Source organism: Macaca fascicularis, chromosome 7, assembly GCF_037993035.2.
Source record: "Macaca fascicularis isolate 582-1 chromosome 7, T2T-MFA8v1.1".
Taxonomy (NCBI): Eukaryota; Metazoa; Chordata; class Mammalia; order Primates; family Cercopithecidae; genus Macaca; species Macaca fascicularis.
The window spans coordinates 17993361-18011531 of NC_088381.1; the positions used below are offsets into that span (position 1 = coordinate 17993361).

Below are 18171 nucleotides of genomic sequence, written 5' to 3' on the forward strand. Positions count from 1 at the left end.
CTACTGGGAGGCTGAGGCAGGAGAATGGTGTGAACCCCGGGAGGCGGAGCTTGCAGTGAGCTGAGGTTGCTCCACTGCACTCCAGCCTGGGCAACCCAGTGAGACTCTGTCTCAAAATAAAAGAAAAAAAGAAAAAAGTACCTGGCATCTAGTGAGTACAGTATAATTGTGGACTGATATTGGTATTAGCAGAAAGCAGAGCAAGTAACCTTTTGTTGTGTTGTTGAGTGACTGGACTGAGTTGGGGAGACTTCATGTGAGAAGGGAACCATGTGACAAAGCAAATCTCGGTTGTAGTCATGGCTTACTTACTGGTACTTCCTTCTTACTGTCATCTCGCTTAAATGACCAGGACAAGGCAGAGGTGGGTGAATGGGAGAATAGGGCTTGTGAAATTAGGATTCTGGTGTAGTGGCCAGCACATTTACTGCTTGTTGTCAGAAACTGGATTAAACACTGGACACTTTTTCTGGTTTAAGTATTCAGATTATAAAATGACCTCAGAAATTACAGTTTGTAAGCTTATTCAAAACTGCCTCACAAATGCCAATTTTACCATAAAATACAGTAAAAGGTTAGCTAGCTATACCAGTTAAGACAGTGAGTAGGTTACCTTTATAAACGTGATTCTTACCAGTCCCAGAGAATCAATGCTTCTGTTGTTTAGGGTAGAATCAGGAACAATTTGGGGATAGCCTCCAGTTTGGTTCCAGTTCCTGCCCAACTTGAGACATATATTTCCCATTTAAAAGGTGGAGCAGATTTTGTAATCATTTCTTCAGCACCTTGGAATCCTAGCCGTCAGTCTGTTCATGCTGATAGAAGTCCGTGTGACAGTGTCCTTTGGTTGAAAGCACAAAAATATAAAAAAGATCTAGAGAGGGTGGGCATTTTATTATTCTTGGATATTCTTTCTCTGCTGAACAAAACTGATGTGCCTATTTCTGTCCCATTAGGAGCTCTTGTCCCTGGCAAAGCGAAAGCGCAGTGACTCTGAGGAGAAGGAGCCGCCTGTGAGTCAGCCTGCAGCCTCGTCAGACTCGGAGACGTCTGACAGTGACGATGAGGTGGGTGTGGAGGGCCTCAGGTTCTGGGACCATTAGATAGTTGAGGGTCCTCACTTTGGTGGCTCCTGTTGGCCTCACTTCCTTAAACTGAGACTTACAACGTAAGATCTACAAGAATTATTGGGGAAAGAAAATGGTGTAAGGAAGGCCGGGCACGGTGGCTCATGCCTGTAATCCCAGCACTTTGGGAGGCTGAGGTGGGTTGATCACCTGAGGTCAGGAGTTCGAGACCAGCCTGGCCAACATGGGGAAACCCTGTCTCTACTAAAAAATACAAAAATTAGCTGGGCATGGTGGCGCATGCCTGTAATCCCAGCTACTCCGGAGGTAGGAGAATTCCTTGAACCCAGGAGGCAGAAGTTGCAGTGAGCCTAGATCGCCCCACTGTATTCCAGCCTGGGTGACAATGCAAGACTGTGTCTCAAAAAAAAAAAAAAAAAGAAAATGGTATGAGGAAAGCTACTGAATGTCATATTCATTGTGCTGCTAATTACCTAGCGGGTCCCTCTGCAGAACATGCGTAGCCATTCTGTAGCCTTTTTTTTTTTTTTTTCCAGCCTTATTGCAGAAGTGGTACAGTCAGTAGTCATGTTTTTTTCTTTTTTCTTTTGTTTTTATTTTTTGAGACAGAGTCTTGCTCTCTTGTCCAGGCTGGAGTGCAGTGGCGCAGTCTCTGCTCACTGCACTGGGTTCACACCATTTTCCTGCCTCAGCCTCCTGAGTAGCTGGGACTATAGGTGCCTGCCACCATGCCTGGCTAATTTTTAAAATTATTTTTAGTAGAGACGGGGTTTCACCTTGTTAGTCAGGATGGTCTTGATCTCCTGACCTCGTGATCCACCCGCCTTGGCCTCCCAAAGTGCTGGGATTACAGGCGTGAGCCACCGCGCCCGGCCTCTCTTTAATTTTTGAGTCATCTTTTTAATCTCACTTTCATGTTAGAAAATAAATTCTATCAAGGATGCCATTGTTTAATGGGAAATACTTTAGTGAGAAAAGAATCTTTCTTTGGGAAGGTCGATTCAACATCCCTCAGAGTGACGGTGTTAACTTCAAAGGAGGAAAATCCAACTGTTCATTGTCTAGACCACTGTCACTTTCCCCAATTACCTACCAACAATGGCAGGCCCTAAACGGTCCAGAACCTTAATGGAAGACAGGGATGAGGGGACAGATATTTGAAACACTTCTACATGTTTCTCATTTGATTTGTTTATTTTATTTTTTTGAGAAGGAGTCTCACTCTGTCGCCCAGGCCAGAGTGCAGTGGCATGATTTTGGCTCACTGCAACCTCTGCCTCTCGGGTTCAAGTGATTCTCTTTTGTTTTTTTGTTTTTATTTTTTGAGACGGAGTCTCGCTCTGTCGCCCAGGCCGGAGTGCAGTGGCCAGATCTCAGCTCACTGCAAGCTCCGCCTCCCAGGTTCACGCCATTCTCCTGCCTCAGCCTCCCAAGTAGCTGGGACTACAGGCGCCCGCCACCTCGCCCAGCTAGTTTAGTACTTTTCAGTAGAGACGGGGTTTCACCGTATTAACCAGGATGGTCTCGATCTCCTGACCTCGTGATTCGCCCGTCTCGGCCTCCCAAAGTGCTGGGATTACAGGCTTGAGCCACCGCGCCCGGCTGGGTTCAAGTGATTCTCTTGCTTCATCCTCCCGAGTAGCTGGAATTACAAGCATGCATCACAATGCCCGACTGATTTTTTTTAGTTTTAGTGGAGACAGGATTTCGCCATGTTCGCCGTTCTGATCTCAAACTTCCGAGCACAGTTGATCCACCCGCCTTGGCCTCCCAAACTGCTAAGATTACAGGCATGAGCCATTACATGAAGTCTTCCATTTGATTTAAAGTATTTTCTTCCCCTTAGTAATTCCTTGGAGAGAAGCCGGATATCACCTTTCAATGTAATTTCTTACCCTGTAGCCTAGGAAAATATTTGTTAACAGTAAAATAAAAAATGTTTATTTAATATAATGAAATTTAATTAGCAGCTGAATGGTGTTTACCTGTGCCCTGAATGTGCATATTGGAGTGATTCCCTTCTGATCAACTGTAGTGATAATCTCTTTTTTTTTTTTTTTTTTTTAAGACTGAGTCTTACTCTGTCACCCAGGCTAGAGTGCAGTGGTGCAATCTCAGCTCACTGCAACCTCTGCCTCCTGAGTTCAAGTGATTCTCCTGCCTCAGCCTCTCGAGTAGCTGGAACTACAGGCATGCCCCACCACACCTGGCTAGTTTTTGTATTTTTAGTAGAGACAAGGTTTTGCCATGTTGGCCAGGCAGGTCTCGAACTCTTGACCCCAGATGATCTACCCTCCTTAGCCTCCCAAAGTGTTGGGATTACGAATGTGAGCTACCACACCCAGCCATGATATTCTCTTAATCTTAAATAATTTAATAGATCTAAAATTGCTTTCTGCAGCAAGAAGTCATGAAAGTTTACTCTTTTTTTTTTGTTTGTTTTGAGGCCCAGTCTCGCTGTGTCTGCCAGGCTGGAGTGCAGTGGCATGATCTTGCAAGGCTCACAGCAACCTCTGCCTCCCGGGTTCAAACAATTCTCCTGCCTCAGCCTCCTCAGTAACTGGAACTACAGCCGTGTGCCACCACACCCGGCTGATTTTTTATTTTTAGTAGAGATGGGGTTTCACTTTGTTGGCCAGGGTGGTCTCGAACTCCTGACCTCAGGTGACCCGCCCCATTGGCCTCCCAAAGTGCTGGGATTACAGGCATGAGCCACTGAACCCAGCCTCTTTTTTTTTTTTTTTTTTTTTTTTTGTGACGGAGTCTCGCTTTGTTGCCAGGCTGGAGTGCAGTGGTGTGATCTCGGCTCACTGCAACCTCTGCCTCCTGGGTTCAAGCAATTCCCCTGCCTCAGCCTCCCGAGTATCTGGGACTGCAGGCGCATGTCACCACACTCAGCTAATTTTTTGTAGTTTTAGTAGAGTTGGGGTTTCACCATGTTAGCCAGGATAGTCTCATTCTCCTGACCTTGTGATCTGCCTGCCTTGGCTTCCCAAAGTACTAGGATTACAGGTGTGAGCCACCATGCCTGGCCAAAAGTTTATTATTTTGTTTGTTTTTAATGGAGGAACTATAATTTCTCTCAAATTAATAAAAAATCAGTGGGAGTCTATGAAATAATTTGCTTTTTCATTTTGTTTTCTATTTTCTTTCTTTAAATGCCTAGATAACACAGAAAAACCTTGAAATAATTTTCTCTCCCACTATTCTTTTTTTTTTTTTTTTTTTTTTTTTTTGAGACGGAGTCTCGCTCTGTCACCCAGGCTGGAGTGCAGTGGCTGGATCTCAGCTCACTGCAAGCTCCGACTCCCGGGTTCATGCCATTCTCCTCCCTCAGCCTCCCGAGTAGCTGGGACTACAGGCGCCCGCCACCACGCCCGGCTAATATTTTGTATTTTTTAGTAGAGACCGGGTTTCACCGTGTTAGCCAGGATGGTCTTGATCTCCTGACCTCGTGATCCGCCCATCTCGGCCTCCCAAAGTGCTGGGATTACAGGGTTGAGCCACCGCGCCCGGCCTTTTTTTTTTTTTTTTTTTGACGTAGTCTCGCTCTGTCGCCCAGGCTCTCCCACTATTCTTATAGCTACTTTTATTTTTCATGTTTCAGAAGTCAGCTGCTGTGGTCCACCCTTGCCACTCAGTATTCTATTAAGTTCGAATCTGTATTATGCCTGGAATACCTTGTAATGTGTTTGTGATCTCTGTTATTCCTTAAGATACAAGCAGTAAGTCCGCTTGGAACACATTCATTCTTCATATTTCTGTTGTTAAAGTTAAGTCAGAGTCCTAACTTTCGCGGTTACTATTGAGATTCCCTTCCTCCTTTTTTTAGCCAAAGCATTAGAGGAGCCCACAACTTGTGTTGGAGGAGATCCACATCCATAAAATCCTTTATGGTTTAGGGTTCCCTTTATTACTCACAGCTGCTTAATGATGTAAAAAACTGCTAATCTTAGAACACTACCCAGCGATTTGTACACGTATTGGAGAAAAAGCTGACAATAGGCTGCACCCTGCCCAGTAGGAAATGAGCCTTTGAATGACTTTTCCCCTACAGGATTCTTAGCTCCTGCTGCTTCCTCCAGGTTCTAGTTCTCCAGGCCCTCAGGCTTATTTTACTCTACTCCAGTCCCTCTCTCATGAGAGCAGCGTCTATATCATGGTCATTCTGAAAGATGCCTGTTTTTCGGTTTGCATCATGTCTCTTTGGCTCAAGACACTAACTTAGAACAGAGCACCTTCAGAGTTAGAGCAAATAGTTCATTATTTTGGACAATTCAGAAAATAACTATTAAAATCTTTATTAAAAAATTCTTCCAGCCACTGTATAACTCAGTGTTATTACTGTGAGCTCAAACTTATTGCTGCTGTGGACATTTTAGATTGGGTAAGGGACTTCTGAGAGATTCTTAGAATATAAAGTTTGAGACAGTGGCTCTTTTTTTCCTTTTCATAATGTGTTTTTTGTTGTTGTTGTTGTTGTTTTTTGAGACGGAGTCTCTCTTTGTCGCCCAGGCTGGAGTGCAGTGGTGCAATCTTGGCTCACTGCAAGCTCCGCCTCCCGGGTTCATGCCATTCTCCTGCCTCAGCCTTCGAGCAGCTGGGACTACAGGCGCACGCCACCACGCCTGACTAATTTTTTGTATTTTTAGTTGAGAGGGGGTTTCACTGTGCTAGCCATGTTGGTCTCTATCTCCTGACCTCATGATCTGCCCGCCTTGGCCTCCCAGAGTGCTGGGATTACAGGTGTGAGCCACTGTCATAATGATTATTAATACAGCTTTCATGAGTAAAAAAACACATACTGAAGTAGTTTGCTATGTCGTCTCGTTTCTTCAGCTTTTGTGTCTTTATCGCCTACCTTTTAGAAATTTGGTTGTTAAAGTGGCAATTCTCAGGCCAGGCATTGTGTCTCATGCCTGTAATCCCAGCACTTTGGGAGGCCGAGGCAGGTGGATCACTTGAGGTCAGGAGTTCGAGACCAGACGGGCCAACATGGCGAAACCCTGTCTCTACTAAAAATACAAAAATTAGCCGGGTGTGGTAGCGGGCACCTGTAGTCCTAGCTGCTCGGGAGGCTAAGGTATGAGAATCGCTTGAGCCCAGAATGAGCTCAGAAGGCAGAGGTTGCAGTGAGCTGAGAACATTCCACTACACTCCATCCTGGGCACCAGAGTGAGACTGCATCTCAATAAAAATAAATAATTAAATAAAGTGGCAGTTTTCCATCAGAGGATGCCCTCCTTGTACCAGAAGCTGCCTTGGAGTTTTTTCAAACTTATATATATCTCTCTTACTGTTTATTTTCATTAGTGAGCCATGAATATAGGTAGAAAGAAATACGTTTGTCCCCTAAGATTTGCTAGGACAGAAAATTGGTCAAGAACAACTGAGCTAAAAAGTTAATTGGTAATTTGTTTATAAAATCAGAGACATGCACTGATTTTAGAGCAAAAAGATATTTAGCTAATTGATGAGCAGGGAGGGGAAATGGAGAGAAGCTCTGAAAGTTTTCTATCCAGAAAAAAATGGATACACTGGACATTAAGTATAATGTCATATTAGTGAGGAAATAAGTAGATGTTTCACGTATAATGTATCTTGGCTGGGGGAAAAACTGAAATTTAATGACAGAGTATATATTTGTCCTATTATTTTTGGTGATTGAATTATTCTTGGTATCTGGAGGCACATGTAAAACTAAGAAGCAAGGCGGTTTGTAAGATTTACATTGGCCAAGGTCATAATGCTGTGGTGTGGCACTTTGATGCTATCACTTCCTCTCCTTGAAAGCATTTGATAGGAGAAGAAGCATCAAGGATTCAAACAAGAGTGATTGGAAGCGAAAATAACAAGATGAGGAAGAGGAGAGCTAGCAGCCATTCGATCATGAGTTGGGGTTAAAAAAAAAAAATGGCCAGCAGGGTGTGGTGGCTCACACCTGTAATCCAGCGATTTGGGAGGCCACGGTGGGAGGATTGCTTGAGCTGGGAAGTTCAAGACCAGCCTGGGCAACATGGCAAAACCCCGTCTCTACTAAAAATACAAAAATTATTGTAGCTAGAGGTGCAATAACAGAAAAATTAGGCTGGGTGCAGTAGCTCACGCCTGTAATCCCAGCACTTTGGGAGGCTGAGATGGGTGGATCACGAGGGCAGGAGCTCGAGACCATCCTGGCTAACACGGTGAAACCCTGTCTCTACTAAAACCGCGAAAAAATTAGCCAGGTGTGGTGGCAGGCGCCTGTAGTCCCAGCTACTACGGAGACTGAGGCAGGAGAATGGCGTGAACCCGGGAGGCGGAGCTTGCATTGAGCCGAGATTGCGCCACTGCACTCCAGCCTGGGTGACAGAGCAAGACTGCATCTCAAATAAATAAATAAATAAATAAATAAATAAATAAATAAAAGACTTTTTAAAAATACAAAAATTAGGTGCGGTGGTGTGCACCTGTAGCCCCAGCTACTCAGGAGGCTGAGGTGGGAGGATCACCTAAGCCCAGGAGGTCAAGGGTGCAGTGAGCGGTAATCATGCCACTGCACTCCAACCTGGGTGACAGAGCGAGACTCTGTCTCAAAAGAAAAAATAAAAATACCTGATAGGTTTTTGTTTTTTTTTTTAGCCAGAGTCTCGCTCTGTCGCCCAGGCTGGAGTGCAGTGGCGCAATCTCAGCTCACTGCAACCTCCGCCTCCCAGATTCAAGTGATTCTCCTGCCTCAGCCTCTCGATTAGCTGGGATTACAGGCATCTGCCGCCACGCCCGGCTAGTTTTTTGTATTTTTAGAAGAGATGGGGTTTCACCGTGTTGCCCAGGCTGGTGTTGAACTCCTGAGCTCAGGCAATCTGCCTGCCTTGGGCTCTCAATGCTAGGATTACAGGCATGAGCCACCGCGGCCAGCCCGTTGGATATATGTAGTAGTTTTTCTGTTGATTTAAAGCCCTGACTATGAATAACAGTTCCTGTACTGTAAAAAAAAGTTTTCCAAAATATCAAGCTGTGTGGTACTGCTTTATACAGCTTGCTTTCTCCTCTGTTGTTATTGGTAAGAAGTGACCATTGTGCTCATTTCTTGGTAATGTCTTCTTCAACACTTCCAACTTACTGCATCTGTTCTTCGTGGGGTCAGGAAGCCAGGGAATGCCATAGAGTTTAGGCTGGAATACTGCGCTTTAGTGCTTGAACTTAGTGACAGCTATTTAGATTGCTCGTGAGCTTTATTTTTTATTTATTTTATTTTATTTTATTTTTTTTGAGACGGAGTCTCGCTCTGTTACCCAGGCTGGAGTGCAGTGGCGCGATCTTGGCTCACTGCAAGCTCTGCCTCCGAGGTCCATGCCATTCTCCTGCCTCAGCCTCCCAAGTAGCTGGGACTACAGGTGCCTGCCACCACGCCTGGCTAATTTTTTTTTTGTATTTTTAGTAGAGACGGGGTTCCACTGTGTTAGCCAGGATGGTCTCGACCCCCTGACCTTGTGATCCACCCACCTTGGCCTCCCAAAATGCTGGAATTACAGATGTGAGCCACCACGCCTGGCCTCATAAGCTTTATTTTTTACACATTGGTTCTTAACTATGTAGACAAGCAGACAGTAACTCCTCATCTTTCTAGACACCATTAAGATCTCATTGCAAGAATTTGGGATAAGGTGATTTTCATGGACTAGTTTAATTGCTCACATGTATTTACAAGAAATTCTGACACTCCCAACCTAACAATGTAATGTAGTATTAATTATTTTGTGCATTTTTTGGTATCATTTCTGTTTTGCTTGTGCTTTTGTCTTCATAACTAGACTACAAGTTTTTGTGATTGAGTGCAAGGATTCTTTATGCTTTCTAGTTGAATGTATGTGATTGCTTGATGATGAAATACAATAGTGTCTTTTGTACTTTGTCTGATTAATTACACAGTAGAAAGGAAAAGAAAGCTAAGTTATTCTTCATGTCTTCAGGCTGACATTAAATTGGATTTACTGCCTCCTGTCACTTGGGATTTTAAAAATTTGCATTTACTCTTCAACTCCTCTGACCCCATTTTTTTTTTTTTTTTTTTTTTTTCTTTTTGGAAACAGAGTCTTGCTCTGTCAAGAAGACTGGAGTGTGGTGGCTCAATGTCCGCTCACTGCAACATCTGCCTCTTGGGTTCAGGCAATTCCTGTGCTTTTCTGTCTTCTGAGTAGCTGGGATTACCCGCGCATGCTACCATGCCCAGCTAATTTTTTGTATTTTTAGTAGAGACAGGATTTCACTGTGTTGGCCAGGCTGGTCTTGAACTCCTGGCCTCAAGTGATCTGCCCGCCTCGGCCTCCCAAAGTGCTGGTCCCAGCACAGGTGTGAGCCACCCCACCCAGCTTCCTCTGACTCTTTTTTTATTTTCAGTAAAAAACACCTAAATTAGGAACTGTGCCCTCTCAAACACATCTCTCCTGTGGCCATTGTCAGCATCTAGAGTAATGACTATAGAACCTTTCTTACAATTACTTTGACTCAGAATAACATTCAGTTCATATGGAAACCTACAATGTTAGAGGATCTTAGAGATCATCTGAACTTTTTTTCCCCACAGATGAAAGAACAGACTCACAGAAATTCTCATTTTCGGCCGGGCGCGGTGGCTCACGCCTGTAATCCCAACACTTTGGGAGGCTGAGGCGGGCTGATCACGAGGTCAGGAGATAGAGACCATCCTGGCTAACACAGTGAAACCCTGTCTCTACTAAAAATACAAAAAATTAGCCAGGCATGGTGGCGGGCGCCTGTAGTCCCAGCTACTCAGGAGGCTGAGGCAGGAGAATCGCTTGAAATCAGGAGTTAGAGGTTGCAGTGAGCCGAGATTGTGCTACTGCACTCCAGCCTGGACAACAGAGCGAGACTCTGTCTCAAAAAATATATATATATTTTCTTTTCATAAAATAGTACCTCACATGTGTGTAGAACTTCCTGGTTTCTAGTGTGCTCTAAAACTCTTCTTCTTCTCTCGTTTTAGTCTCACACTACCCTGGTAGGTGGTCAAGGCAGTGTTATTATTCCTGCTTTATAGATGAGGAAACCCTCTCTGGTTAGAGGCTTGGCTCTATCCCAGTTCTTTAGACCCTCATCCCAGTGTAGTTTGTCACTAGCCCAGCTGTTACTCTTTTTTTTTTTTTTTGGAGACAGTCTCCCTCTGTCTCCCAGGCTGGGGTGCAGTGGTGCAATCTTGGCTCACTGCAACCTCCACCTCCCAGGTTCAAGCGATTCTCCTGCCTCAGCCTCCTGAGTAACTCGGATTATAGGTACCCGCCACCAGGCCCAGCTAATTTTTGTATTTTTAGTAGAGTCAGGATTTCACCATGTTGGCCAGGCTGGTCTTGAACTCCTGACTTCAAGTAATCTACCTGCCTCAGTCTCCCAAAGCGTTGGGATTACAGGCATGAGTCACCACACCCAGTCCCAGCTGTTATTCTTGAACCCTACTTACTGAGAGGTATTTTATTTCACTTGTAAATGCAGTTCAGAGTCACCGGGTTGGAATGGTTTCTGTGCTGGGTCCTGAGACCTAGGAATGTGGGTATTCCTTACCTGTTAGAGAGAATTTGCTCTCCGAAGTCTTGAAGTGTCTTTACTTTCCTGCCTTCATCATGCTCAAAGTACTCAGCATCTCAACGCCGCCAGTTCAGTGCGGCCAGTCCCTGCCTTGTGTTTCTTCCCATCTTTCAACTGAGTGCCCAGAAGGACAGTTGCTTCACAGAATGAGGACCTGCTTATAACATTCTATACACACTCAGCGTGACATGTGGGAATATAGTACTCACCTTCCTTGTTTCACTAGGTAGTTGTTGCCCATTAGAATATCTGTTACATCAGTGAGAGTCAAACTGCCAATCTCTATTATTGGGAAGAAAACATATTCCATCCAGTCTCTTTTTAAGTTTTCTTCATTGCATATTTACAAAATACTTTTCTGGTGTTCTGTGGGGTTGCATACATGTACACCTAGGAAAGCAGGATGTGAGTGTGTACAAGAGTCCTGACAATGGATCCTTTCCTTTACCCAGATGGTTTTTGAGCAGTGGTCATTGGGAGATCCTCTGGCCTCTGTACTTGGTTCAGATGCAGACCAGTGGGTGTTCCTTTTCTCATTCTTCGCCTATGTTTGGTGCATTTGAGGGCACTTTGAAGGTTATAACAGAGCTTACCTTTCAGTAGACCCATAGTTCTCAAAACGGATTAAGAAGTGCCAGGTCATTTCCTCTACTTCCTCCTGGATGGGGAAAGTATAAGAACATCCCTTTAATTCTCTGCTTTATTCTTTAGATCCCATTTACTACTACACCCTGGTGAAGTCATTCATTTTCCCTCTGTGTCAGAATCAGGTGAATAAGACTTTTGCAGGGATGAGTGAGCCATCTCTGGACTAACAGCTGGATTAAGATATTTCCATATCAATTCTGCTTAGACTCTGTTATTGGGAGAAGAGGTATAGAGCAAATATTTTAAGTATGTGCTTAGGCAAAAAAGCGTTCAGGAATCTATGGTTTATAGGAGTAAATGTGATCTATTCTCCAAGAAAAAAATCTTTGGGAGATTATTGGGACCTATTTGAGTCTCTTTCCCTGGATTAAATGAATAATGATGAGACTGGTTTCCAGATTTTTTTTTTTTTTTTTAAATTTTTTTTTTAGACGGAGTCTCGCTCTGTCGCCCAGGCTGGAGTGCAGTGGCCAGATCTCAGCTCACTGCAAGCTCTGCCTCCCGGGTTCCCGCCATTCTCCTGCCTCAGCCTCCCGAGTAGCTGGGACCACAGGCGCCGCCACCTCGCCCGGCTAATTTTTTGTGTTTTTAGTAGAGACGGGGTTTCGCCGTGTTAGCCAGGATGGTCTCGATCTCCTGACCTTGTGATCCGCCCGTCTCGGCCTCCCAAAGTGCTGGGATTACAGGCTTGAGCCACCGCGCCCGGCCGGTTTCCAGATTTTAAGTGATCATTTATCTTTGAGTGGTGGCAATACAGGTGATTTTTTTTAAAATCAAATTAAAAAAAAATAGGAAATATTGACTGGGTACGGTAGCTCATGCCTGTAGTCTCAGCCCTTTGGGAGGCCGAGGCAGGCAGACCCCCTGAGGTCAGGAGTTTGAGACCAGCCTGATCAATATGGTGAGAGAACCGACTCACAGCAATTCTCATTTTCACCCGGGTGTGGTGGCTCTACTAACCCTGTCTCTACTGAAAATACAAAAATTAGCTGGGTGTGGGGGCAGTCACCTACAGTCCCAGCTACTCGGGAGGCTGAGGCAGGAGAATCACTTGAACCCAGGAGGGGCGGAGGTTGCAGTGAGCCTAGATCACGCCACTGCACTCCAGCTTGGGTGACAGAGTGATTCTCCCTCTTGAAAAACAAAACAAAACAAAAAATAGGGAATGTTTCACAAATTTGCATGTCATCTTTGCACAGGGGTCAGGCTAATCTCTGTATTCTAATTTTAGATATGTGCTGCTGAAGCAAGCACAGGTAATTTTTTTTAATTAATTTTTTATATTTAATTAAATTAACTAATTTATTTATTTGAGACAGGCTGTCACTCTGTCACCCAGACTGGAGTGCAGTGTCGTGATCTTGGCTCACTGCACCCTGGACCTCCTGGGTTCAAGCCATTCTCCTACCTTAACCTCCTGAGTAGCTGGGGCTGTAAGTGTTCACCACCATGTCCCGCTAATTTTTGTATTTTTTGTAGAGACTGAGTTTCGCCATGTTGCCCAGGCTAGTCTTGAACCCTGAGCTCAAGCAATCATCCTGCCTCGGCCTCCCAAAGTGCTAGGATTTCAGGCGTGAGCCACTGTGTCCAGCTTATTTTATTTTTATTTTATTTTTTTGTCCCTGTTATAGCAGCAAGTGATTTTTTTTTTTTTTTTTTTTTTTTTGAGACGGAGTCTCGCCTGTGTCACCCAGGCTGGAGTGCAGTGGCGCGATCTCGGCTCACTGCAAGCTCCTTCTCCCGGGTTCATGCCATTCTCCTGCCTCAGCTCCCGAGTAGCTGGGACTACAGGTGCCCGCCACCACACCCGGCTAATGTTTTTGCATGTTTAGTAGAGACGGGGTTTCACCGTGTTAGCCAGGATGGTCTAGGTCTCCTGACCTCGTGATCTGCCTGCCTTGGCCTCCCAGAGTGCTGGGATTACAGGTGTGAGCCACCGCGCCCGGCCAGCAGCAGGTCATTTTTTTTGTTTTTTGAGACGGAGTCTCGCTCTGTCGCCCAGGCTAGAGTGCAGTGGCGCAATCTTGGCGCACTGCAAGCTGTGCCTCCCAGGTTCACGCCATTCTCTTGCCTCAGCCTCCTGAGTAGCTGGGACTACAGGCGCCTGCCACCATGCCTGGCTAATTTTTTGTACTTTTAGTAGAGACAGAGTTTCACCGTGTTAGCCAGGATGGTCTCGATCTCCTGACCTCGTGATCCCCCCATCTCGACCCACCAAAGTGTTGGGATTACAGGCGTGAGCCACCGCGCCTGGCCAGCAGGTGATTTTCTAAATTAAAAAATATATATCCTTAAATAGAGTTGGGGTCTTGCTATGTTTCACAGGCTGGTCTCCAACTCCTGTGTTCAAGTGATCCTCCCACATTGGCCTCCCAGAGTGCTGGGATTGTAGGTGTGAGCCGCCACACTCGGCCTGGTGATTTTTTTTTTTTTTTTCCAACTTTACAAATTCTTTTCTGGTTGTGCACAGTGGTGTGTTTCTGTAGTAATAGCTACTCAGGAGGTTGAGGTGGGAATATCACTTGAGCCCAGGAGTTTGAGTACAGCCTGGGCAACATAGTGAGACCTCATCACAAAAATGAAAAGAAAATAAAAAGCAAACAACTTTTCTATATTTTTAAGGCCTAATATAATGAACATTTGTTATTATTAAAATTAGATTTTAAAGGTTTATTAAAAATAAAATACAGGCTGGGTGCAATGGCTCATGCCTGTAATCCCAGAACTTTGGGAGACTGAGGTGGTAGAATTGCTTGAGCTTAGGAGTTTGAGACTAGCGTTGGTAAGATAGTGAGCTCTCCTCTCTACAAAAAGTTAACAAATTATCCAGGTATGGTGGCATGCACCTGTAATCTCAGCTGCCTAGAAGGCTGAGATGAGAGAATCTCTTGAGCCCAGTAGTTCAAGGCTGCAGTGAGCTATGATCATGCCGCTGCATTCCAGCCTGGTCAACAGAGCAAGACCCAGTCTCAAAAATAAAAAATAAAATGAAATAAAATACAAAGTAAATATACAAGTAGTGGCACTACAACTTCTCAGTACTGTAACATATATATAAGAAATTTTAGGCCAGGCGTGGTGGCCCATACCTGTAATCCCAGCACCTTGGGAGGCCAAGGCAGGTGGATTGGGAGTCCAAGGTCCAGCCTGAGGTCAGGGGTTTGAAACCAGCCTGACCAACATGAAGAAACCCCGTCTTTACTAAAAATACAAAATTAGCCAGGCGTGGTGGCGCATGCCTGTAATCCCAGCTACTCAGGAGGCTGAGGCAGGAGAATCACTTTAACCCAGTAGGCGGAGGTTGCAGTGAGCCGAGATCGGGCCTTTGCACTCCAGCCTGGGCAACGAGCAAAACTCTGTCTCAAAAAAAAAAAAGAAATTTTAAGTTTAAAAGTAAACTCACCCACATTATTGTAATGCCCCCAAAACCTTGTAACGTATTTCCTTTGGTGTTCTAGACCTGGCTGAGTCAGCCTCATGGGAGGTAAGGCAGCTTTGTTGTTGGAAGAAAAACACGATGTTCCCTTCTCACTTTCAGGTTTAGTTAAGAAGGCTCCTTTTCACTCAAAGCATTTTTTTTTTTTTTTTTTGAGACGGAGTCTCGCTCTGTTGCCCAGGCTGGAGTGCAGTGGCGCGATCTCGGCTCACTGCAAGCTCCGCCTCCCGGGTTCACGCCATTCTCCTGCCTCAGCCTCCCGAGTAGCTGGGACTACAGGCGCCCACAACCGCGCCTGGCTAATTTTTTGTATTTTTAGTAGAGACGGGGTTTCACCGTGGTCTCGATCTCCTGACCTTGTGATCCGCCCGCCTCGGCCTCCCAAAGTGCTGGGATTACAGGCGTGAGCCACCGCGCCCGGCTTTTTTTTTTTTTTTTTTTTTGAGACAGAGTCTCGCTCTGTCACTTAGGCTGGAGTGCAGTGGCCGGATCTCAGTTCAGTGCAAGCTCCGCCTCCGGGTTCACGCCATTCTCCTGCCTCAGCCTCCCGAGTAGCTAGGACTACAGGCGCCCACCACCACACCCGGCTAGTTTTTTGTATTTTTTAGTAGAGACGGGGTTTCACCGTGTTAGGCAGGATGGTCTCGATCTCCTGACCTCGTGATCTGCCCATCTCGGCCTCCCAAAGTGCTGGCATTACAGGCTTGAGCCACCACGCCCGGCCTCAAAGCATTTTTATTTTCTTCTAGTTTACTCTTATCTTCTCACTGCCCCACAAGGGACAAACATTATAGACTATGAATGAATGACAGTTGCTAAGCTTAGGTTGAGGCAGATTGAAGCAGATAGAGGGAGAGGGTTAAGAAAGCCGTGGCTTCCTAGCACCTGCTGAGTTGGATTCACCTGTATGACTTCAGGTCATTTTGCTCTCATAAACACTTTTGTCCCCCCGAGGAATGCAGAATTTGACTCTCTTCCATGTGACAAACCCAAATCTGTAGGCAAAAATAGACCTAGTCCCTCTGACACACATGTGACCCTGACAGCCCAACCTTTATGCTCTCAACCTCTTCATATTCCCATTGGGTAGAAGTAGAAAGGGCCAAGACAGTGTTTGGAAAAGGTCGCTCATGCCTGTTTTCAAAACCAACCAATAAATGTTGAGAATATCTATTATGCATATAGTTGTGTAATTTTTTTATAACAAGAGCCAGTGTAAAAGATGTTTTATATATTATTTACTCCAGTAATATCTTCATTGTCAGCATAGAAAGTTGGTATATTAGGCCGGGCGTGGTGACTCAAGCCTGTAGTCCCTGCACTTTGGGAGGCAGAGGTGGGCGGATCGTTTGAGGTCAGGAGTTTGAGACCAGCCTGGCCAACATGGCGAAACCCCATCTCCACTAAAAATACAAAAATTAGCCAGGCATTGTGGCAGGCACCTGTAATCCCAGCTACTTGGGAGGCTGAGGCAGGAGAATCGCTTGAACCCAGGAGGCAGAGGTTGCAGTGAGCCAGGATCATACCACTGCACTCCACCCTGGGTGACAGAGCGAGACTCCATTTAAAAAAAAAAAAAAAAAGTCGATATATTTTAGCTCAGTTAACTAAGAAAGTGAACACTTTGGCCTTCTGTAGGTTGTTTCAAACTGGCTTTAAAATTGTCTTCCTGGCCAGGCACAATGGCTCCTGCCTGTAATCCCAGCACTCTAGGAGGCCGAAGCAGGTGAACCACGTGGTCAGGAGATCGAAACCATCCTGGCTAACACGGTGAAACCCTGTCTCTACTAAAAATACAAAAAAAAAAAAAAATTAGCTGGGTGCGGTGGCAGGTGCCTGTAGTCCCAGCTACTCAGGACGCTGAGGCAGGAGAATGGCATGAACCCAGGAGGTGGAGCTTGCAGTGAGCCGAGATCACACCACTGCACTCCAGCCTGGGCGACAGAGCGAGACTCTTGTCTCAAAAAAAGAAAAAAATTATCTTCCTTGAAATGATGAAAATGTGAAATGGTTGAAAACTCAGACTTAAAAGGGAAGCATTAGGGCTATGCAAGGTGGCTTGTGCCTATAATCCCAGCACTTTGGGAGGCCAAGGCTGGAGGATTGTATGAGTCTAGGAGTCTGAGACCAGCCTGAGTGACATAGCAAGACCCTGTCTCTACAAAAAAATTTAAAAATTAGCTTGGCGTGATGGTGCACACCTATAGTCCCAGCTACTCAGGAGGCTGAGGTAGGAGGATCACTTGAACCTGGGAGGTGGAGGCTGCAGTGAGCTATGAACCTGCTGCCCTGCACTCCAGCCTGGGTGACAAACGAGACGCTGGCTCAGAAACAACAAAAAAGATTTAAAATAGCACCCTTTTACAATGTTTTGTGACGGTAAACTAGCAGACTGTTCTTAAGAATAGCTCATATGGAAAATTTCTAAGTTGGAAACATCTTCAGAACTACACCTCTACCCAACCCCACCCCCTCAAAAAAAGACCAAAATAATTTACTTCTATTACCTATTGTGAAAATAGGAGGTTAATTTTTCATCCTGTTACAGAAGGAACAAAGACTTCGTGCCTTTGTTGGATATTAGATGTAGAAATATTATGTTAATGCCAGACTTAATATTCTGTCTGTGATAATCAAAAGATGATTATTCTTTATGGTAATTAGAATAAAGTTTCTGAGTAAAGTATTTTTCACCTAAAATCATTTTAAGTTGGCAAGTTAGATATTAAAGGAGATATGGTTTAATGTAACTAAATAGTCTGCAAATTTGTAAAGTGGTTCTATGGCCTTTCAACTTAAAGTGCTTGATGAAGATAGCTTTTTGGTCTTGAGGTAGTTAACTGTATTGCCTGCCTGTTTGACAGTGCACATTACAGGTTCCTTATGTTTAGGTATCTGGGATTTCCTGTTTATGATCCAGTTTAAATGTCATGTTATTGTGTAATATATGCCACTGTTTTTAAAAGTATATTCACATATATTTAATGATGTACATTACTTTCTGCCTCTTTGGAGTTAGTGCCAGTGCTGCCATTCATGCCAAAGAATGGCCTTCATCCTTTCTTTCTGTGCTTTCTGCAGTTTTCTCCTGGGCACAGGCTACATTCCCTGCCTTCCTGAGACCCACCCTGAAACTAAACCATTCTCCGTACTGAAACCCAGACATATCAACCATTAACGATTACTGCCATCTCTGCCACATAAAACATCAGAAGCTGTTTTTTTGACTTGCCATAAAGTTGATATCTTTTCTATTTTCTATTGGCAATAAAACATCCATGAGCTGGGTGCACTGATGCGCACCTGTAGTTCCAGCTACTTAGGAGGTTCAGGTGAGAGGATCACTTGAGCTCAGGAGTTCAAGGCCAGCCTAGGCAACGTAGCAAGAACCTGTCTGAAAATAAAAGAAAAAATAAT

The 18171-nt window shown here is 44.9% G+C and overlaps 1 protein-coding gene and 1 pseudogene across 3 annotated transcripts in view; one reads left to right on the forward strand and one right to left on the reverse strand.

Annotated features, from left to right (window-relative positions):
* Positions 1–18171, forward strand: part of RTF1 (RTF1 homolog, Paf1/RNA polymerase II complex component) — a 69234-nt gene that overhangs the window by 17833 nt on the left and 33230 nt on the right. For all 3 annotated transcript variants that reach the window (XR_012414807.1, XM_005559243.4, XM_073995545.1), the window contains exon 2: positions 957–1067. Coding sequence is in view for 1 of the 3 variants with exons in the window: in XM_005559243.4 (XP_005559300.1) it covers positions 957–1067 (111 nt within the window). In the remaining 2 variants the exon portion in view is untranslated. The remainder of the gene's footprint in view (positions 1–956; positions 1068–18171) is intronic.
* LOC123574777 (U6 spliceosomal RNA) lies at positions 12473–12572 on the reverse strand (annotated as a pseudogene).